The following is a 23928-nucleotide window of genomic DNA, read 5'->3' as shown; positions in this document are numbered from 1 at the left end:
TGTTGAAAACTGGATGTTTGAATTGTACAGTGTGGTTAATTCTGTGAATCACTTTCTCCCCCTTCAACAGGGTCGCTGGATTATTTATTTTGGATTGTTGTAGGGTATCTCTCTGCCAGCCTGAGATCTTCTCAGTTCTTTTCTGAGTGCTTTCTAACTTCCCCTGAACACAAAGTTATTCTTCAAAGTCTGGCCCTCTAAAGCATTAGGTAAAAAAGGAAGAACGCAAAGGAGAAAATTCCGATTTAGCATATGAGAATTGCAAGAACGGGGGTCCACCTCTGCTATCAGAAGCAGCAATCAGCAATGAAAACAGATGCCCAATGGTTGGAGGACGAGGTCTTTGGCTGCCCACCCACAATCAGTGCCAGCAAAGGGGCTGGGGGGTAGGTGAGTGTTAACCCGCAAGGGTTAAAACTGACCGAAACGGCATTTCACTGGCCAAGCCTTTCCCTCTGAAGCGGCAAGCCTTCAGAGACTCCAGTACCGACAGTACCACCAAGTCCTGTGCCTGCCACTGTCCTCGAGAAGGTAGATTCCTGGTGTCTCCCAGTCTGCCATCTTCTCCAACGTCCGAGTGACACACACTTCACAATGATTTCAATTTAAAATAACTGAAAACAGAACACCGCCACCCTGCTCCCAGAGGTGCTTTTGTGGTAGGGCCCGTGTGTTTGTTTTTACTGAGTTCGTGATTCTCAGCAATGGACTACTGGAGCAGGAGCAGGCGCACATTTAATTGCTGTAGTGCCGTAGGTCACATTTTATTCCACAAAAAGTAGTTTTGCTTTTAAAACAAAAACATTTGTCTTCGGGACCGGCTCGGTGACTCAGGCAGTTAGAGCTCCGTGCTCCTAACTCCAAAGGCTGCCGGTTCGATTCCCACATGGGCCAGTGGGCTCTCAACCACAAGGTTGCCAGTTCCATTTCTCGAGTCCCACAAGGGATGGTGGGCAGCGCCCCCTGCAACTAAGATTGAACACGGCACCTTGAGCTGAGCTGCCGCTGAGCTCCCGGATGACTCAGTTGGCTGGAGGGCGTCCTCTCAACCACAAGGTTGCCGGTTCAACTCCTTGCAAGGGATGGTGGGCTGTGCTCCCTGCAACTAGCAATGGCAACTGGACCTGGAGCCGAGCTGCGCCCTCCACAACTAAGACTGAAAGAACAACTTGACTTGGGGGAAAAAAAAAGTCCAGGAAGTACACACTGTTCCCCAATAAAGTCCTGTTTCCCTTCCCCAATAAAATCTTAAAAAAAAAAAAAAAAAACCGGACACATTTCAATTAAAAAAACAAAACAAAAAACATTTGTCTTCTTTCCCCCCTTTTCATTTGGCCAAATTGACAGTGATTATAACTAAATCAAAAAAAAAAAAAAAAAAAGAAGTATCGAAATGACTGTACTTTATTTTTGATAATAAAGAGAGATTACTATGGTACTTTGCACAAGACTAGAATAATTTAGTGCCGGGGTACTGACATAAACTCGCGCTCACACCTGTGTCTGTAGGGCAGGGCTGGCAGCGTTCTGCGCATGTCCACAAGCGGAATTGTTTTCTTTGCAAAAAAGGACCATTCACATATAATAAAGCAAACCAAGTTCCCTCTTGTGGAAGAGAGTAAGATTTTTCTCCATCAAAAACAAGTCACATCATGATTCTCTCCAGCACTACAAATCTGACGTAACAAAAACTGTACTAAATGCAGAAACCACGGTTTGCTCCAAATACCTGTAACATTCCACAGAGATGAACATCTCCCACACCAGCACAGCTGAAGGTTAACCAGACTTTTCAGAAAAGCAACAGGTTTTAGTTACTTCCGTTATGTCCTGTTTATAGCTCCTGACTCCAATTTCGTGAAAGCATACCATATGAAACCAAAAGACGACAGTCTCGCCAAAGCGTTCAGCTGCGAAGGACACTACCTCCTGTCCTTTTTACCAGCTTTCCTCTTCCCAGAGAGTAGGTGCTTGGGCTTCATGTCAAACACGTGCCTGTCAGCCTCCCCCTTCCTGCCCAGGCGGTTCATCTTCTTCTGCGCACTCTTCATCATAGTCTTGGCTTTCTTCACCATCTGCAATGAAGAAGAGAACACAAAACACGCTCACTCCCGAAACCAAGTTTGCACGTGCATCTTGCACATGATCTGTTCAGTCGACTGGGCCAGGTCTGCTCCCCTGGTATTTTCCTCAGTCCCACCAGTGACCACCAGTGTCTGCAGGAACTCAACTAGTCTGCATGTGCGAAGGCAGCAGGAAAGCTACCCCAGACAAGGTCTGTGTCTGGAAGGACCAGGCACACTGCCGGGAAGGTGAGAGTGTGTCTGTTCTAACTCGCTCTTGGACAAACGAAGAAACTCAGATTCAGACCCATGAACTGTCCTGCTCACTTATGACCGACAAGTGGCAATGCCGACATGAAAACCTACATTTCCCGATGGAGTCGGGCATGGTGCAATGTAAAACTCAGGTTTCCATAAAGTACACTTGCCACTTTCTATGGACTTTCTCCACGTGAATTGTCAAAATGCTGAAACTAACAAATTCTGTGTTTAATAAAAGAGATCCTGTACACGCAAAGTGTCTTTCCGAAAAAACTGGCCGATACAGCTGTCTGGGCTGGTTCCCCCTGCGTGGCTCGGTATGGGTGAAAGCCCCATGCTCAGCACGTCCCTCAATGGCTGGGACCCTATGTGACACCATGTTTCTGTCTGCTCCGAGAGCATGCGCACCCAGGCAGAGGTGCAGGGACACCCACTGAAGCGTGGCCCAAGCACAGCTCTCGGGGTGCAGCACACAGTGGACCCTCACCCGCAGGCCCTGCTGCAAACAGCTGTGGGGTTTGCCCTGAGCCCTCATGGAACCAAAAGCGGAGGCCACTGTGTTACTAACTGCACACCACAGGGACTAACCTTGATGTCCCGAAGACCAGAGACGTCACGTGGAGTTCGAGAGCCACTGCGACTCCGGGCGACAGACGTGGGCGGGACAGAGTCTTCCCGCTTCCTTTTCCTTGTGACACTCCGAGACTTTCTGGCCTGGACTGCGTAATGGGCCTGAAAAGCACAAAAGGCACACTCTAGGGTCCCAGCCTGGCTTCCAGGCTTGGGGACAAACGTGAAATTAGTCCTACAAAGAGTTTTTACAGCTACTGTCAAACAACCTAAAACAGATCTTTAAAATAGTGAATTCACCATTAAATATTGCTCAAAAGTCCTTTTTCACTTAACACTGCTGTTTCATGTTACAAAGCTGACTCTCCTCCAGTTCAAACAACTTAGAGCTGCCGGTTCAGCAGTGTTTTCCCTTAACCTACATCATTAAATTAGCATCACGACCCGTATTTCAGACAATCATCGCCCCTTCACTCCTCCATTTGGGTTTATGCATCGGAACACCAACATGGCCACCAGCAAGCGGAGCCTTGAGGTTCCGCAGAGACATGCGACGGCCCGGGGGTTAGCTCTGCTCTTACTGCGGTGGTCCCACCCTCCTCACTTGTCTGGAAGGAAGGACAAGCCAGCTCCCTCAGGAGGCTCCCCGGCAGGAAGCCCGTCACTTCCCTGTCCCGAGTCAGAAGCTACGTCTGTACATTACACTATCCTCCACGTGACCAGGGCGCACACGCACCTCGAGCAACAATCTTAACTGCCCAGCCCTAGGTAAAAGCCTATCAACACGCTGCCCTCTCATTTGTTACTCCACTGCTGGGAATCTGTTTCGAGAAATAACCCAGTATATAAAAACGTTCCTTTATACAACTTGTTGAGCAAACACACATAGTTTTAGGAGGTACCCGAAATGCCTGCTAGTCTAAGGGCTCCCAGGGGAATAGCTGTGAACCACCTGCAGCCTGACTCCTCTCACGCCGACACTCAACAGCTCTTCGGTTACATAACTAAGCTGAAGCTAATTAAAACACCATGTCAAGACTTCAGTCACCAAAATCAAAGTTCTAGGGGGAAAAATGGTGTAGGATGGATGACATCAACTATGTCTTGTTCTGACAGTCGCTTTTCGTGGACACAATCCTTCTATTTCACTGTGTATTTCTTATACATTGCCTCACACTCTATGGCAACAGCAAATGAACTTTCTAAGTGTGAGCAATCCAAAAGGCCAATATACTAAATACTAAATATACTAAAGTACAATATACTAAATTTGTACTCAATTAGCAATGTGAGACAATGTGCCTAACATGACAAGTGCCTGCAGCAAAATGAAAATCAGACGAGTGTGGCGCTGGTTAGAAGCACACAGGCTTTCTGAGAAAGCAGCAGCAGCAGACACGGAAGCCGTCCGTGGAAACACGAATAGAAAGGTGCACACCGCACAGCATCCTAGTTCATTTTTACGCGCTGTCACCACAAGTGATCCTTTCTCGTTTTCAGTATGTTCCAAGTTTTGCATTAGGCTGGACTGGAAGATAATGTACATACAATATAATAAAACACTGACAAAATGCAAAAAAACAAAGTGAAAGAAATGGCCCTGGGGCCACCTGACACCTGGTGCGTTGCGTGAACAGGCGGCAGAGTGCCAGCCACGGAAAGGCCCGCCCACAGGTGGGGGATCTCATTAAGGTCAACGGTATGAGCATGTCTCCTTAAATCCTCCTTGAACGGGAACACAAGCACTCAGCGAGGCCGCAGCACCCTGCACCGACAGACAGCGTGGCCCGTGGAGCCCAACGCCTGACACTCCCCGGGAGGGATCAAGGGGCTCCACTTTCAGGCAAGCTGCCCGGCCAGATCGCGTCTCTTTCTTCACCAGCGCTGTGACCCACAGGGTCCCGAGCCCAGTTTCCAGATCCAGGTGCACCCAGCTGCGGCCGGTCTGGGCCTGGGTGTGAGCACTCACGTTGTCATTGCCCTCCATTTCCACACCCAGACTGAGCATCTCCTTCTCCAGGGCCTTCCGCTGCACCTGAGGAGAAAGGACAGCTGCTTCAGGCAAAGCGGGTCTGACGGCACAGCAAAATCATCAGGGGAGACTTGCCTTCACAATGGTCCGTGACACGCTTCTGTTAGACAGTCTTCTACTTGGGCTTATTAAACCCCCAAAAAACTAGCATTTCCGAGGTACTTGCAACGTGTGGCACAGTGCACATCTCACCCTCCGTCCTGCTTGACTACACAGCTTGTCCCTGAGTGCACACGAGACCACGAAGCCTGAGGTCCGGCAACACGCCCAGAGGCACACTCGAGGTCCCCAAGCACCACTGCGGACAGAGACTGCGTCTGCCAGAGCCGCTCACTTACCACCTCGTGGCAACTGTCAAGTACACGGACGCCACAGGGCTCTGCACTGTCGTCGTGCTCCTTCCCGTCCTGCCCCCCGACCGCCCGCACGTCATCCTGCTGCTTCTTGTTCCACTGCCCTCTGACCGCCCTGCATCTTTGGGGAGCTGACCTCTCCCGGCCACTCCCTGTGTTCAGGGACAAGCACAGGAAATAGCGTCCCCTGCCACCCTGAGTAGGATGAGGAGACAAAGATGCCTCCAGAGAGGGAGCTGAGCTGGGCAGAACCCTGACCTCACCGACCCACTCGAGCCTAGAGTGAGCTGATCCCGTCCTCACACGTCCTTGGAGCCAGTACCTGCCTTCATGTTTGTTAGATCGGGTCAGGTTTGTGGAAATGGCAAAGGTGCTTCCTGACTAATAAAGAGCAAGACCGTGTGAACTGATGGTCTTTACAGGTACCAGCCATAAATTAGAATCTTAATTTGTACGGTGGCACCGGCAGTGAAGTTTGAAAACAGCCAACAAAGGTTGTATCAGGATAGGAAAGATCAAGATTCAACCAACCTTAAAGCCGGCACATACCAACGACACCACGCATGCAGAGTCACGGCCACACTGTGTGGAGTGCTGTGTTCAGCACCGACTCAGAGCCCTGCATGCAAACATGTGGGGCCCCCAAAGAAGACACACAAACTTACCTTCTTGGCAGTTCGTGGCATTCTGGGTCCCTGTGTGTCCTTCTCTTTGGACTGCAGAATTTTCAACTTCTTTTTTTCTCTAATTTCCTTTGCCAGCTGTCGGATTTCCACCATTTCTTCATCATTGCTTTCAGAATCACTGTCATACTCCCCAGCAGCTGTTCTTAGCTCTTCTTCTTTTTCTAACTCTTCCAATTTCTTTAAAGAGTCAGAATGAAACAAAACCAACAATGAAAACCTCATAAGCATAAGAACCTTTATATGGGAACCAGGTTCCCCTAAGCCTTCTAGGACACACGGATGCAGGGTCCAGTCTCATGTGGGCCTCGTCCATGTGCCAGAGCTGATGTCCCACCAATGATTCAGGGAGGAAAGTGAAGTGCGCCAAGCTGACAGCAAATCGCTAACTTCTCTGGGCTACGTCTGTTTCTCCTTAAAGAACAGTGAGTGCCCAGAGCAAGGCTCAAATGTGCAGACAGCACCTCCCTCACCTCCTGGTCCCAGCAGAACAGCTGAAAACGTCAACCTGCACAGGTCCGTGCTGACTGCAGTGGCCCATTTACTCGTCCTGAGGCCACCCCAAAAACACGTCATGGCTGTGCAGTTAAAAGATACGTGTGTGTATGTCACAACTCAGCAAATAAACTGGCAGGGATCCAGCAGTTGCACGGGCCCACGTCACTACTTCTGTATAGTGTGTGTGGGGTGGGGTGGGGCTGGGAAGGGCATGGCCAGGCCACACTCACAGGCCACCCTGAACACACACGGACACTGGGTGACACGCAACAGGAGACGAAAGCAGGAGATAGTGAAAAGTTTAAAGGACAGTGACATGATTTCTCATGTGTGGGAGTGCGGACAGCAGGATAAAAACAGGGCAAGAGACAGGAAAGCTGACTAAAGCAAAGCAACAAGGACGCAAATCAGACAGCAGAGAATGAGGAATGTTCCAGGAGAGACACACAGGAACTAAGTGAGGGAGACTTGCAGTGAGGTTTATCCCCGGATATCGGGAGACTCAATGTAGAAATTAAGGGCACCACAGGGAGCTAATGAGAGAAACACGAGAACATGTAGATGGCAAATATTTTATAAAGTTGTTTTTTCAAAAAGCTTGACTGGAAAAGACAGGGTAGCAACTGAAGAAGGACAGAGGATTTTGTTTTTTAAAGAAAATTTGTGGACACTCATGCTAAGAAAAAACAACCAGGGAGACTGAAACAGGAGAGGGTTGTGGTGACACAGCAAAACTCTAGCAGGGAAGAGGAGACAAATCAGGCCTGAGTGCCAGCAGCGCCGCGTGCAGGGCCGGTGCGCCTGAGGGCAGCAGAGGGAAGGAGGAGTCTGCGCGGAAAGGAAACAGCCTCTGCGGGGAGAAGGTTGGTGGCCTGCGTCCGTGGAGCCCAGCCAGCAGCACTGGGCCGTGGCTGGGTCAGCTGTCGGTGATGGGATCGGTAGGCTCAGTGGCGTAGAAGGAGCCTGGGCGACCGATGCCAGGGAGTGGAAAGTTGTGCTGTATCCTTTAGGGTTCGTATTAAAAAGGAACAAAATCACAGAATTTGACAAGTGACACACACCTGCATGATGTCAGAATCAATGTAATCAGCGACATTATGGCCTTCCCAGATCTCGGGTATCTTATCATATTTTTCAGATGAATTCATTATGTCCCAGTACTCTAAAGTTAAAAAAAAGTTACATTTATAATAGTTTTTAATATCTTCAAATATCACATGCCCAAAAGGGATTATAACTTATACAAGTCATGTCACTCTGCAAAGACAACAGAGCGTTTGTAATTCACTCTGTAAGCAAAGCCACATGGTAATGAAAGGATCACTCCAACGTTCATGAAGGTCTATCAGTAAGTACCCTAGGACAAAGTGACAACAGAAGAACGAAAACAAAACACAAGATACGCTCGAAGGAAAAAGGCATGAATCACATTACCAGCAATATCAAACCTGGCTCAATGTTTCCATGCCATGAAAGCTAAAAAAATAACCCCTCCCTGAAACAACAGAACACCAGCAGGAAGGAAGATACCTCAGAGCCCTGCCAGCATGCAACCTTTCATTTTTAAGAAAGTAACGAAATGCCAGAAGACTTGTGCTCATGAAAGTCCTTCCACTTTTCTGAAACACTTTACGTGCAACTGACATTTTAAAGTATTATGCGTCAGCCCTTACTCTGAAGATCCAAAGTATAATCGTCTCCCAGCTCCAGCTCAATATCTCGTTCCTGCAATAAAACAAACCGCCACGATGAGCTCCACTTGTCCTTGAGGGCCCAGACATGCCAATCCCCTCCTGCCGTGCGCAACACCCCTTCCCCAACCTAAAGGCGGGCCCTCCCACGTCATATCCGGTAGGTGAGCTGTTCGGACCACCTGGAGGACTACACTGCGAGGGCAGGTGTCCTTGTTAGGTTTTTCGGCCATGTCCAGGGCACAGTGGCATGGGCGGCGGGCACTGGGCAGCAGGTGCTAAGTCTCCGTGCCCCGTGCCGCTCCGCAAGTAAACCCACCCTCTTCCTCTGCGGCTCCCCAGTGTCCATTCTCTTCCTGCGTGCCACCACTCCTTCTGGGATGAAAGGGGGCCTCTCCTGAGAAGACAGTGCGCACATGTTTACACAAAATGCCTTGCAGAATGCGCAAGAAACACAGAAATGAAAAACTGGAAGTTTTCTACCTGCAAAGGAAATATAACATCATACTCAGACCAATTAAGAAACAACAGGTGATTCGGGGGAGGGGGAGGGCACAGCAGCAGTTTGGGCAAGGGAGTTATTTAGGATGACTCCACAAGCCAACATCAAGTTCATTTGGAAAAAGTAACTGTAAGGCTGTCCAGAACAGTCATGAATAAAGGAAGTCATACAGGATAAATGAAGCACATCAATCAATGAACAAGAGGAATTCAGATTAAGTCTGAGATAAATGAGTAGTCAGCTGAAAAAGAGCTGGATAGTGATCTCCACCTGCTTCCTAACAACAAAATAAATTCAAATCTGGTAAAATTAAAAAAAAAAATTAGAGCATTTAAGAACTATTTCTGGAATGGACAGTAGGCATTTCTATGCATGATGACACAAAACTCAGTGGCCACAGAGAAACTATTAAGATACGCTAATAGCTTAAAAATGTGTACTTTGAGGCAAAACAAAAACAAATCAAAAAGCAATGACAAAAAGATAAAAATGTTTTATAGAACATATAAGAGTGACTTCCTTACTATAAACAAGTGCATGAGTCAAGGACAGAAGAGCTGGAGAACTGGGAAGGCCAACAGCGCATTGCAAAAGCTCAGCTGCCTCATCGTTAAGGATATCACAGCAGGACTCCTTCTGACATGGATCTCAGGTGGACAGCGTCCTAATTCCAAACGACGCAGTGACCAGCACTGTTTAATCGACACTTTTAACCACCTTCAGTTGACTAGACTGACAGACAACACACACACCCATGGTGCAGGCAGCTGTCAGTGCACGACAGCTGGTGAGGCACTCTGCGAGGACGATGACATCGTCAGGGCCATACCTTGAGATTTACAGATACGCTTGCGAACAAAAACAAAGACCTGTGTATAAAGAGTGCATTTGAGCACTGTTCGTAACAGCAAGAAAATGAAAAATTTGAAACAACTAATATATTTATGCATTTGAAAATCTTTTCAAAGTACACTTTGATACTGACAATATTTCTGGAAAGATAGCGACAGGTAACAGCAGCTGCCTCTGGTGTGGTGAGCAGGTTGTAACTGGGTACCTCACCCTCACACACAGCATATTTTTTTTAGTCTGAGTGAGAAACTCAAGCCCGCACTGCACGTGCGTGTCACTAGAGCTGTGGCCGCCGGGCGAAGGCATGCGGCGTGTCCACTGTTGTCAGCAGCGCCACAGGCCCGCCGCCAAGGCTCCTGGAGAGGCCACCTTACCTTATCATCTCTCTTGTTTGGCACAGCCAAATGCAATCTGTTCAGCACCTCAGTCACTTTGTTTCCTTTCATTTTGGTTTCAACTCGATGAGCCAAAAGCCTGTCACAAGCCTGAAGAAGGTGGAAACAAGGCACAGAGTCACAGGCTTCCTACAGCAGCCCATCACCTGCCCGCAAGAATCAGGACCCAGAGACTAAGTTCCAAAGCTTTGGAACTGGCTATGCACTTTTACTGAGTAGTGACATATGGTGGCTCAAAGTCCCCAGTACCACCCCAAGATCCAGTTAACTACCAGGGGCTGACCCCAACCTCTCGGACGCAAGCAGACTTTCTTCTCCCCTTCCAGGCCAGGCCCCACCAACTGATGGCAGAGCCCTGAGGCAACGCAGCCAAAGCTGGCCCAAGAGCCCCCACGTCCCTTTCTGGGCCCTTCTTCCACCGCCGGTGACCTCGTGCTCACCAGTCATCCCTGACCCAATTCATGTGATAAACCACCTCAGGAGTAACTAGAGCAACTGAGCCTGAGGAAAACTAACAGTATCACAGTTGCCCTTTCTTTTTATTTCAGGTACAAGTAACAAACAAAGTAAGAACATCAGAATCATGTGAAACCTAATAGGAAATGCTTCCAGCTGTTTCCACTGTTACTGCACTTTTCCTTCTACTTCTGATCGGGTTCCAGGAAAAACTTTTCAGGACAGCGTCCGTGGAGACACTGGCAGTTAAGAGAAGCAGCAGGCCGCAGGCACAGTTCAACACCCTGTGCCGGGGGGGTGAGTATCTCCGCAAAGCCCCACCTTCCACGGACGGGTGGGATGAGGGCTCAGTGGGGGCGCCTGCGTGCGTGCCATGCTCAGTGCTAGCAACTCCTGCCAAGAAACCTTCCCTATGACTGACTTCTCTAAACAAGAGGACAGTACTGGGATCGACCGCTGCCTGTGCGGAATCACTGACCTCTGTTTTCACTTTAATAACCCCTTCCTCTGTCAGGGTGCTGGTCTCCACCACAGGAAATCCCTCAGCCTGCAAATCCATAAATATTTTCTGGGAATATAAAGGAAAAATGAGATGTGTTATTTCCAAGTCCCCATGAACAAATCTTACTGTTTCTCAAGTGGGTGTTGTGGTTTGTTTAATACTTTTTTGAAGGATGTATCTCAAAAAGTTATTTATTTTTCCCTGTGTTCTCCTGTGATAAAGAAAATACAAATTGCTGGGAGGATCAAGCGAGATGACATCAAGCACCAGAGGCTCTCTGGAATATTCTGTGAGATCTTACCTTCCAAAAAGAAACTTGGCAAGATCAAGATACGGATTTTTTAAAAGAATGTTTTCAAAGTTGTTTTTTAATAAAATACTTGGCCTCCACAGCCTGAGAATTCCTTGGAAAACAACATAAAAATGGTTACGAATCTAACTCCTTGTAAAACACTAGACTCTGAAAGAAAAGACCTCACTTGTGCCCCTCTCCCAACTGCAGACGTGACCACATTCAGACTCAGGTGACCATTTGGCTGCGTCCCCACTACAAGGTCCACACAACTGCTCAGACTCCCGCTTCCCCTGGAAACAGCAGTGGTCATAGAGAACACCGAGGTCGGACAGCCAGCCCCACCAGGTCACTAGTAGTGGAAAGTCGCTAGCGATCCACTGCAGAGGCTCCCAACCTCCAGTGTGACCCACCACGGGGGCTCAAGCCCAGGTTTCAGGCCCCCTCCTTCCCGTTCCCGTCGGAGTCCGTAGGCCATGCATTTAGGACACTTCACCTCAAGAAAGCCATGCTGACACTGTTGGCGGGGACTCGACCTGAGTCCCACTGTACCAGCCAAACCTCTCACAGCACCTGTCCTCACAGACACTACTGAAGAGGGCTGCGGGGTCCAACCAGTTGGAAAGCTCGGCTGCCATCCCTGCAGCTTGAAAACTGCAGCAGATATGACTAACAGTGGTTCTGGAAAATGTCAGACGCTTGCTTTTCTTCGCTCACTCAGTTCCCACACTCATTTCCCCAGATTCTGAGCAGCAAACACGTAGGCAACACCGTGAAACCCCTGCCACCAGGAAACTGATGCTGTGAGGTGCTGCCTCGTGCACCGGCTGCGGGGGCCTGCGCTTCACTTCCCTTCAGGCCCTGGGGTAGGACCGTCCCTTTCCCTTTCCATACACGCACACATGTCCTCCAGAGGCTACACGTGCTGCCCAGTCACACGCACGGACGCTTCCACAGCCTCTACGGCACAGCAGTTATCAGGAAATTTCAGGTTTACTTTGCCCCTAAAAGTCTTTATAACGTCACGTTAACTAAACAACCAGAGATACTGTGTCAACTGTAAAACAGAAAGGCAGACTAGCAGTGCTACCATTCCCTTTGAACTCGGGTAGTCTGAGATGAGGCTGAATTGTAAGAAATACTCACAGCACCAGGGCGACCTACCTGGTCGTCCTCAGGAAGCTCAGCTATCCTCTTCACGTCACACTTGTTTGCCACGATTACGAGAGGCTAGAGCAAGAGGAAGCACAGTGAGTGAACAGCCCCTCCCACTGCGCCCCCCGTCCCGGAGCTGCTCGGCACTCACCTTGTTGACGAACAGAGGCCTGATGCTCTGGAACAGCTGCAGCTGGGCCTGCAGCCCGTGGCCGCACTGCTCGGACAGGTCCATGACGTACAGCACCGCGGCACGCAGGTGGGCCAGGGCCGTGATGGCCTGCATTTCGATGGTGTTCCGATCCTCCAGAGGCTGGTCCAAAATCCCTGGGGTATCTACCACCTAACAGTCAGACTTGTCACACCGAAGCACACGTGCTCACGCCCTGCCGCCCAGCGCACCCGGGGTCACTCCCCCACAGCAGCCCTGACGCTAGCTAAGGAAACGCAGGTCTCCCAGCTGACTGTGGTAAGGTAACCAAAGCACTGAGGGAAAGTGGGGTGGTCGGCGGCCTGCAGAGCTCATCAAGGAGCTAGCAATGACCTGGAGAGAATGCCTCTTTGCTCTCAGGGACATCATAAAACAGGACAATGGGAATCGGCAAACACACCCATGTGTGAGCAACTACCTCATCATGTATAAATTCGACTGTGGAAACAGACTGCCTCGTGCTTTTAAATAGTTAGTAAATGCTACTTCTAACGACAGGGTCAGAAACAGTGACAAGGGGACTTTCACTGCACCAATGGCAGCACTGTTGACACCATGCAGAACCCTTCCTGGTAGCCAGCTATTCCCCTGAACCCCATCAGAAGAATGCAACCCCCAAGCTCAGAGGTCTCTTCATGGGGTGTCGCTGGCAGCCCTGAGAATCACTTCCCACTGCCTCAGTCTCCCCTCTGACTGCACTGAGATGGACATTCCAGGGGCTGAAACCACACCCACTAACAAGCACCGGGACGGCTGTGCTACGTCTAAACAGAGCTCTCACCTGCCAACGCAGATACTTGTAATCCATGTGTCCGACAAACAGAGACTTGGTTGTAAACGCATAAGGCTGCACATCCACATCTGCTCTTGTCACCTGAAACCAAATGGCCAAGACCGTCACAGGCGCTCTGCACTGTGCTTCCTGTCGGACAGTGTACACGTGGCACCGCCGTGCTAGCAAGACCGTTTTGGTAGGAGGAGATGAAACAAGAGACCTCCTTGGTTACACTGCCAAAGACAGGAGCTACTGTGCTCTGACAGAACGTGCTCCACGTCTTCACACCACCGCCTGCAGTGCAGAGTCTGGATTAGGCATAAGGCAGGTGAGGAAGGACACTAGCTGGGGGACATGCATCCGCCCTGACCCAGCAACAGCAGAACTTTTTTTGATGACAGAAACATTGTATTGTACGAGGTCTGACAAGTAAGTTTGTGAACTTGCCACCGTGCACTTACGCTGGCAGCACTGAACAAACAGCTCGGTCAGGTTTCATAACTTGATATATCAGGGTCTCAGAACTGTGTTTGTGTTCATGTGTGGTCGCGTTCATTATTGTTGTTGCATGTTTTTGTGTTCCGTTGCGAGAATGAGCTTGAATGAGAGCAACACATGAACATTAAGTTTCTTGTTAAACTTGGCAAGAGTGGAAGTGAAATCAGGGACTTGTTAGTCCAAGTTTATGGGGATATTGCCATGAAGAAAATTGCAGTGTATTAATGGATTAAATGTTTTTCTGAGGGGAGAGAATGTGTCACTGATGAAGAGAGGTCAGGGTGACCAGTAATGAGCAGAACTGACAAACACATTGCAAAAATTCATCCAAATTGTGCCTCAAAATCATTGGCTGACTGTGAAAACCACAGCAGACCAAGTAAACATCGAGAAATAGGAAAATCTTAAATAGAAATCTTGGCATGAGAAAGGGTCTTGAAAAAATTCACCAATGAACAAAAGCAAAAGAGAGTCCAAGTTTGCCAAGAACTTTTGGAGAGGCAAGATGATGTTTTCGGCCGTGTTATCCCTGGTGATGAAACATGGATGTACCAGTACGACCCTGAAACACACTGTCAAAAGTGCACAGTGGAAATCAGCCAGTTCTTCACAACTAAAAAAGTTCCATCAGTCCAAATCAAGAGTCCAAACGATGTTGCTAACCTTTTTTGATAGAGGGATCATTCATTATGAATTTGTACCAACTGGACAGTTAACCAAGTTGACTATTTGGAAGTGCTGAAAAGGCTGCATGAAAAAGACAAAAACGACCTGAACTTTTCAGCAACAATTCATGGCTCTTGCATCACGACAATGCACCAGCTCACAGGGCACTGTCTGGGAGGGAGTTTTTAGTCAGTAAACAAGTAACTGTATTGGAACACCCTCCCTACTCACCTGATCTGGCCGCCAGTGACTTCTTTTTTTACCCAAAGATAAAGGAAATACTAAAAGGAAGACATTTCGATGACATTCAGGACATCCAGGGTAATATGACAACAGCTCTGATGGCCATTCCAGAAAAAGAGTTCCAAAATCGCTTTGAAGGGTGGACCAGGCACTGGTGTCGGTGCTTAGCTTCCCAAGGGGAGTCCTTCGAAGGTGACCATAGTGATGGTCAGCAATGAAGTATGGAGCACTTTTTCTATGATGAGTTCACAAACTTAATTGTCAGACCACACATATGCCCTATTTGTAGCCTGCTGGCCACATACCACTCTTTTAAATGTGGTCAGCACAACTGAGGAAACCATTTTTTTTACTGTTTCATTTTAATTAAGTGGCACTGGCTCACGAGCATTGGCAACCTCAGCTAGGACACTGCAGAGCTTCAGCTTATCACTGTGTCAGCACAGCTATGGACAAAATAAAAACCTACAAATCTGCTTAAGCAAAAGTGTTCTCGGTGGCAAGTAGCCACATAAATATTACAATTGTTTTTGGGCACCTGAGCTGTTGCTGGTTTGAGCTGACACTGCAAAAGCTTTTGAACTCTGCTCAGGTCCCTGGAAGTCAGCTAAACTGTTCTGAAGCACCTACTTCCTTAAATAGTGCCCTTAGGTCCCAATTAATAAAGTCACTCAAATAAAAAGTGACTCAACACTTCCCACTACGTGGACCAAATAGTTTATATGAAAGCTGAGATAGCATGTGTTAACAAAAATGTCTTTAAATCCCTTAGAAATTTGTAGGACACACACAAGAATCAAATTGAAAAATGGTTCCTGGAAGAGCAACGTAGACTCAGGTTAGACAGGCTTAATCCTCCCCTGTAGAACAGTGTTTTAAGCCAGGGCAGCAGCGACTGAAGACCTAGCTGGCAGGCCCTCTCCATCTCTGGCCGTCAGCACATGGCAGCACTTCGGCCTCAGGTCGTCAGTCACCTGCGTCATCATCAGAGACAGACCAACCTTATTGATGAAACTGGACTTGCCGACATTCGGGTACCCACACAGAAGCAGGGTCCTCGTGTTCGGGTCAATTGTTGGCAGACGGGACAGATGCTGACGTACTGTGAGAAGATTAAATTAAATGTGCTTAATTTCACAAGAAAAATCAAGAAACTCAAAGATGAAGATCTGCCTGACTGAGTCATACTCCAGGCCAGTGGTCATATTAATGTCACTGCCACATTTATAGTGTAAGTAATGGAGAAATGGATGAACAAAAAAGCACCAGCTGCAACGGCACCACGGCCTAGAGGACAGGACCCCCCAAAATCAGGCTGCAGGACAGAAGTCCTAGTCCTCGGCTTTGCAGCCTGGGGTTCCTGCCAAACAGGTCCAAGGTGGGGCCACAAACCACGTCTAAGCAGTGCCCAGGCGACTCTCCCTAAGTGACATGACATTTGGAAAAGCACTTTTGAAGCCAGAGAGTGAGCATGGCATCACTTCCTGGCTTGACAGGTTTGTTTCCATGTAATGACTGCTCCCAGGGGCCTTGTGTGCACACAGCGCCAGCGACACCGCTGGCTACCGTGAAGATCAAACAGATTGCAGGAAGGAAGCATTGTCACAGCTGCCAAGTATTGCAATCTTACTGCAATCACAAATTATTTGCAAGATGCCAGGGGAGGGGGAACAAAACCAAATGAGCTAAAAACATTTGTAGGGGGCGGCCGGATGGCTCAGTTGGTTAGAGCATGAGCTCTGAACGACAGGGTTGCCAGTTCGATTCCCATATGGGCCAATGAGCTGCGCCCTCTACAACTAGACTGAAAACAACGAGCTGCCACTGAGCTTCCAGAGGGGCAGCAGAATGGCTCAGCTGGTTAGAGCGCGAGCTCTCAACTACAAGGTTGCCGGTTCAATTCCTGCATGGGATGGTGGGCAACTGGACTTGGAGTTGAGCTGCGCCCTGAAGAAACACACTGTTCCCCAATATTCTCCAATAAAAAAATAAATAAAATAAAAAAAAAAAGACTATGGGCTGGCCCGGTGGCTCAGGCGATTGGAGCTCCATGATCCTAACTCCAAAGGCTGCCGGTTCGATTCCCACATGGGCCAGTGGGCTCTCAACCACAAGGTTGCCGGTTCAACTCCTCAAGTCCTGCAAGGGATGGTAGGTTCCGCCCCCTGCAACTAAGATTGAACACGGCACCTTGAGCTGAGCTGCTGCTGAGCTCCTGGATGACTCAGTTGGCTGGAGCGTGTCCTCTCAACCACAAGGTTGCCAGTTCAACTCCCGCAAGGGATGGTGGGCAGTGCCCCCTGCAACTAAGATTGAACATGGCACCTTGAGCTGAGCTGCCGCTGAGCCCCTGCAACTCTCAAAGGCAACTGGACCTGGGCTGAGCTGCGCCCTCCACAACTAAGATCGAAAGGACAACTTGGAAAAAAGGCCCGGAAGTATACACTGTTCCCCAATAAAGTCCTGTTCCCCTTCCCCAATAAAATCTTTAAAAAAAAAGAAAAAGAAAAAAGGCTAGGTACAAGCTGTCTTCCTTTAAAAACAAAACAAAAAAACATTTGTAGTGCAAAATATATGCATGTATAAAGGCAAAGAAGTGTTTTGATAAAAACCGTACTGGGTTAATTCAGGTACTGTCTTATTAAATACAACTGATACAACTGTCGGGTAACAAAACTGGGGTAGCTATTTGATGCCATCACGTTATAAAGAAAGCATTTAAAAAAATTAAAAAGTCAATAATTGATAAAGCCATGGGTCATAATATACATGTACATATATATGTGTATATATATTTGGCATTTTCCTGTGATTTATAACGTAGACACCTTACCTATTAAACACGAGAAACGTACATTTTCTTAAGAGTGCTATTAATCTGTAAGTATTTTAAGTGCTAGCTGCTTTTTCAAATAACTGGCCTGTCAGAACTTCTCATAGACTATGCTGGGAATAATAATTTGATCCTGTCATCTCTAAAATAAAACCAAAACATTTCAAAGCCAGGTTCTCGACAGGACCAAGCACCCTAACAGTACACTCAGGCCGGCTCTGCAGGCTCGCACCTTGTTCCAAGTACTCCAGACTCTGCTTCTGTCTCCTGACGATGGTGCACATGCGGCCCAGGGCGGCTCGCTTCAGCTGCTTGCAGCGGTACAGAGAGTCCCCGTACTTCATGAGCCGCACGTAATCCTTAGCGACACTTAGAGAAGTGAAAAGAAATACGTCAGAGTTTTTCACTTTTGACCATAACTGAAAAGCTCTATATTAGGAAAACGCCTTACTTGTCCACTAAGTTTTTGGCAATATTGATTTGTCCTAGAGCCAACTTGTAATGATCCTTGTCGTAGAGGACGTTCATCAAATCGGCATAGAAAGGATGGATGTCCTGTAACAAGGAGCAAGGCAGTCAGCTTGGCACAGCAGTTTCCCACCCCACGAAGAGGAATTTCCTAGGGAAATACATCACGCCTTTCCCTCTCCCACACCACCCGAGTCCTCTCCTGGCTAATGACTGTCTGGTTCTCTGAGACCACAAGCAGGCACAGGTAAGCAAGCCCGGCAGTTGCTTCCGCTCACCCAGACCTGCGTCAAGAATGCTCCCTTCATCCCCGTTCTCATGCGGGACAGCTGTCCTCGGACCCAGCCAAGGCCACGTCTCCATGTCTCCATCTGTGCACCAGACGCCACCCCCTTACAACTCAAGTGAGCTCCCAGCCTCCCCTCTTTTCCATTTAGAATTCTTCCCTCTCCACCTGGCCATTCCCATCAGCCTACAAACAGGCCATATGCCATCACTTTCCAAGAAAATTTTAGAAGTTTTAAAACTCCTTTGAATCCCCACTCCTTCCTTTCCTTTCCTCCCCTTCTTGGTAAATGCCAAAAAGAGAGGTACTGTGTCCTTTCTCTCCCCAACCCCCCAATCCAATCTAGTCAGGACTGTATCAGGCCATTGACACAGCTCATCACCAGTGACCTCCAATTCTCCCTTTATGTCACCAGACCTCTGCCACACTCCACAACTGGCCACTCCTTCCTGATGCGTTTATTCCTCTGGCCCCCGGGACTCTCTTGAACTGGCCACTTCTTCTGCAAGCCCTCGTTGGCTCGTGCTCCCGAGTGCTCTTCTGCCCACTCGCTTCCTGGGTGACCTCGTGTACATTTACACATCTACATGTCCACAAGCCCTAACTTTCTGCCTCCCAGCCAGGCCTCTCATGAGTTTGACTGTGCGGCACTTCCACCTGGATGTCTCACCCTCATCTCACGATGAACGCATACAAACTGCTCTCCTCCTCCAACCGCAGCCGTTCCCAGCTCAGGGACCAGTGACTACGCTGTCCAAGGTGACACGGCCCACACCTGCTCCGGAAAACCTGGGGCTCATCCTCCGAGGACAACCCTGAAGCCAACCATTTCTCAACTCCTTCTCCACCTCCAGTCATCTAAGTGACTGCGCGGCCCTGAGTGGTCTGCCACTCCATAGGCCAGGCGTCCTCTAAGAGAGGAGTCAAAAGCGGCCATTCCGAGCCCCAGAATTCAAGCCCCACACTACCTCCCGGACCCACTCCCCAGCTCTCTCCCTCTCACATTCCCTGCTCTACCTCCTGGGTCCTCCTGTTCCTGGAAAGACACCCTATTCTGGACCTCAGGGTCTTCACACCTGCTTTCCCCAGGGAGCTGCACGGCTTCCTTCAGGTCCCTGCTCCAAACCCTGCTGGGGCACTCTCTACTCTCCTTACTCATCTGGCCGCCATGTATTCTCATGTTTACTATTTCCCCACACCACTACACGAGGACAGGGACTTCTTTTATAACTGCTGTACTCCTAGTGCCTAGTACAGTACCTGAGACACAGCGATCACTGGATGAACAGTAACTTACTCTAACCCTGTACTCAAATTCTCAGGTAACTAAAAAAATCAAACCACACGAATGGACTGCTGATAAATGTGAACTTCTAATGTATAGAAAAACCATACCAAGGATGAGAAAGATAAAACTTACAAAGAATCACAGAAACCTGGCACTAACTATTAACAGATCAGTGTCCTGTTTGCTCAAAGCAGGTACTTTCCAATCCCAAAGTAGTTTAGAATAATCTGTCCTTTTTCATCCTCAGGTACTTTCCACAGAACCTTCCCTTACCCAAGAACTACTCATTCAACAAGCACCTACTGAGCACCCCTGTCAAGCCCTAGAGACATAAGATACGTGCCTGTCTGCTAGCAGAAACTTTCAGTTTTTATTTTAAACACTTCTGTATTTTTTTAGAACAAGCCATCATTATCTTTTGAAGTATAAAAGGAATTCTTGTCACATAAACCAACCTTTTCTCTCTGCCTTACCCTACCTGTAGGGACGATTTGGGGGCAAATTTAGGCTCACACTGTATGCTGACCCCACATCCTTCATCACCTCAAACAACCCCGCCACTGCGTGACCCCCCACAGGGACTTCATAAGCAGTGTCCATCTAGCTTCCTACAACTGCATAACTGGGCAAAGTGCACTAAGCAGCAGAATGCAATGTTTCTGCTTAATGGAGAAGTCACAGCTCCCCCACGCCGTTTCTTCTCACTAGTGAAGAAGGTTGTAAGAGCTGAATTGACCATCATCAGCTAACGAACCAACATAAACAGTGACAGGCCTCAGGCTACTGACCCAACTTGAGGCCAGGAAAAGGAGCCTGGGAAAGAGGGAGGAGAGGAAGCCAGGAAGGGTGGAGAGCTGCTAGGATCTGGGCTCCTGGATTCAGTCACAGCTTTGAGAGCTTGCGTTGGCCCCTGCAAGCTGAGGTTACAAAGCCTCAAGAGACAACTCTGGCCCTCTTAGGTGGGTTTTAGTTGGGGGAAAAGAAGAATACTAAGGAATCAAAAAACCTGTATTCTGTTCTCAGCTTTGCCACTAACTCACTTAAGTAAACTTTGAGAAATCAGTTACTTTCTGTTTCCTTCATTATCTGTCAGATGACTAGACCAATCTGGTTAAACACCCATTACCTGAAGGCTCACATTTATAAGACCACCCGTGGTCCCCCGAGTTACTTACATCCAATTTGGGGAAATCCGTTAGAATCTGTGAGAGTCTGTCATGATAATTCTGTTGAGTAAATTTGACTTTTCTCATGTAAAAATGTCTAATACGATGAATTTGGTAATGTTTATGAATAACTGTTGGAGTCTTCCGTTGAGTCTTCGATAATGTCAGGTCAATAAAATCCTGCAATTAAATAAAAATAGTTACACCAAAAAGTACTTTTCATCCACTTATTTCAAATTTTCTTAAAAGACTAACATGAGATGTGATTAAAAAAAAATGGCAAAAGCTGCTGCAATGTGCCATCCAATGGAGAGGCAGGGATCTTTAGTATAGGAAGTGGCATGTCGAACCTTAGTGACAGTGTGTGACACGTTTCAACCTGTTCAGTACAGTTGGGTGTGAGCTACAGTTGAGAGAAGGTGTGTTTTAAACTGTGCAATAAATAATGGATCACAAACAATGCATTAACATGAAATGCGCAAACGGTTTCATCCTCCATCATGACAATGCTCCGTGTCACACATTGCTTCTGTATGGAAATTTCCGTCAAATAAAAACACTGCGGGGTGTCCTCATCCACCTTATTATTGGATCTGGCACCCTGTGACTTCTGGCTCTCCCCCCAAATCGAAATGGCGATGAAAGGAAATGTTCTGAATTGGTCCATGACAGCGCACCTAAAGACACTCAGGAAAGAGGACTTCCAGAACTGCTTCAGAAAGTGGCAAGAACGATGGGATAAGTGTGTTCGAAGGGAGGGGGAGTATTTTGTCGGGTATTAATGACAATACGTCTTTTATTGTAATACTTTTTTTTAATTTAAACATTCACCGCCGTACTTTTTTTTAAATCACAATTTGTACTGTGTATCTTAAACTACAAACACTTTTTACGACCAAATCTTTTATATACAACCTCGTCATCCTTTATCAGCAAAAATATTTTAAAAAGAGAAACAACCATACAATTTCAATTTGTGTATCTTTGACTTTGAAAGTACATAAAATAATGGGTAAAACGAAAATCCACTGTTTATAATTTCCTAGGCTATGTAAGGTGACGAGGACTCCAAAGATTTCTGCTTGAAGCCTCCAGCGCAGAGACCAATGGCCTGGAGCAGTCAGTACCAGGCGGGCCACCCACGTCTGGCCTGCAGATCTCTCCTCTCTCCTCTATCTCCCAGCTGCTAAGACTTCTCGAGGGGCCACTTCAAAAGTTACTTGCTGCATGCAGTTTTCCCTGACTCTCCCCCCACTTTTGGAGGGTCCCCTTCCTCTCCGGGGGAACCCAAACCTCTGAGGAGAAACCCCTCCGCCCCGGGAGGGCCCGACCCTCTGAGAAGGAACCTCTCCTCTCTGGGGGGACCGTAACGTCTGAGGAGGGACTCCTCCTCTCCGGGGGCACCCCTAGCGCCGGGGGGCCGAATCTCGAGAGGACGTGGCCCTGACAGCGGGGCCTGGCGGGGGAGCCTCACAGGCCCGGGCCCTCCCGGCGACCCGGCCGAGACAGGCGAGAGCGCAAGTTCCCCGGGACGCCTACCTTGGCGGACGGCACCACCGTGATCTTCTTGAAGTTGTAGTGCGCCATGCCGCCGGTCAGCCACGAGGGACGCAAGCCAGCGAGCTAGACTTCCGCGGAGGACAGGGGCCGGGACTTCCGCCTGCTCCCATCACTTCCGGGCGCTCCTCACGTCCCCCTCGCACGGCCTCCGCGTCGCACAGCGCCCCCGCCCGACTGGAGGTCCTCCGCCGAGAGGTCGCAGGGCCGGCCTGGGTTGGGGGTGCTCGTGGAGTGGGGGACGACGGCCGAGAGGGGGCAGCGCGGAAGTTCAGTCCCTGCCGGGAAAACGAGGGGGTCCCGACAGGCCGCCCTGGGGGTCCGTGCTGCCTCTCCCCGGCTCGGCTCGGGGGGACGGGGGCTCAGGGGTCCCCGGCGATCTGAGGGGGTCTCGGCGATCCGGGATCTCGCTGTTCCGGGGATTCTGGGCATATCGGAGGTCCGCGGGGGTGGAATTTCAGGTGGGCCCGGAGTCTCAGGGGCCGGGAGAGGGTCTCGGGAATGGCAGGGTTTTGGGGTCCAGTGGGGGAATCTCGGGTAGGCCCGGGGTATCGGGGTCCAGAGGGGTCTCAGGATCAGGGGGTCTTGGGATCCAGGGGTCAGCAGTCACTCCCGGAAATCGTGCTCTACACCCGCCCCGGGGAGGGCCACGTTCAGGCCCAGCCGGCCATCGCCTCTCACCACGTTATTCACCAAGCAACTAACACACAAGCTGTGATCACTTCTGTCAAACAATACACGTGCATCTCACAGGACTCTGGAACCTCAACCACCGGGAGAAGTGGGGGCAGCAGCTGGGGGCAGGAAAGCAGGATGGAGACATGAGGGAAAACTTGCGAGCGATTCGGGAATCACTGAGACCGATTCCTTCTCTCCTGCCCACCTGTGACTGGGTAGCTTCTCACTGGGGTTTCTGCGCAGGAACCTGAAACCCTGGAGTCCCCTTTGTTCGGTCGCCCTCACCCCACGTCGCCCGTTCTTCTGACCTTCCGACTCACTGACAGGAGCCCTTCTGGAGCCACGGGGCTAGATTTGGGCCCACTCCGGACTCGGTAACTGCAGAGCCTCAGATGAGCTGTCTGCTTCTCTGCCCTCAATTTTTTCTGCATAAAACTGGAGATAATAGTAACACAGGCTGTAGTAGGAAGCATAATGGCACCCCAAGATGTCCACGTCCTAATCCTTGGAACCTGTGAATGTTTTCCTTCCATCACAAAAAAGGGCTTTGCAGGTGTGATTAAGATTATTGGACCCTTGAGATGGGGGATTATTACAGATTATCTGGGCCCAGTCTAATTTCATGAATCCTTAAAAGCCAGGAGCCTTTCCCAGCCATGTACAGAGAGAATATGACCACGGGAGAAGAGTCTGAGACACGAAATCCTGCTGGCTGTGAGGATGGAGGAAGGTGCCATGAGCCAAGAAATGCAGACTCTTCTAGAAGGTGGAAGAGGCAAGGAGCAGATCTTCCCCTAGAGCCTGCATAAGGAACCAGCCCTGCCGACACCTCGATTTTAGCCCAATGAGATTTTGGCTGTTAATCTACAGAACTTTGAGAGAATAACTCTGAGTCCTTTTAAGCCACCAAGTTCACGGTAATTTGTTGCAGCAGCCACAGGAAACTCATATATC

General features: G+C 49.0%; 1 protein-coding gene across 1 annotated transcript; it reads right to left on the bottom strand.

Annotated features, from left to right (window-relative positions):
• Positions 1-1386: 1386 nt before the first annotated feature.
• On the bottom strand, positions 1387-22416 carry GTPBP4 (GTP binding protein 4). The gene is made up of 17 exons (XM_033102167.1): positions 22279-22416; positions 20749-20919; positions 17983-18086; positions 17764-17900; positions 15700-15800; positions 13298-13390; positions 12457-12648; positions 12315-12380; positions 10835-10924; positions 9880-9990; positions 8471-8548; positions 8134-8185; positions 7522-7622; positions 5945-6142; positions 4864-4929; positions 2913-3056; positions 1387-2075 (listed from the first exon to the last, which is right to left on the bottom strand). The coding sequence occupies exons 1-17, from the start codon at positions 22324-22326 to the stop codon at positions 1923-1925; spliced, it is 1905 nt and encodes a 634-aa protein (XP_032958058.1). The 5' UTR covers positions 22327-22416; the 3' UTR covers positions 1387-1922.
• Positions 22417-23928: the final 1512 nt, after the last annotated feature.

This window comes from Rhinolophus ferrumequinum, unplaced genomic scaffold, assembly GCF_004115265.2.
Source record: "Rhinolophus ferrumequinum isolate MPI-CBG mRhiFer1 unplaced genomic scaffold, mRhiFer1_v1.p scaffold_109_arrow_ctg1, whole genome shotgun sequence".
NCBI classification, from domain to species: Eukaryota; Metazoa; Chordata; class Mammalia; order Chiroptera; family Rhinolophidae; genus Rhinolophus; species Rhinolophus ferrumequinum.
The sequence above is the reverse complement of the archived record's forward strand: the minus strand, read 5'-3'. Positions and strand labels throughout refer to the sequence as shown.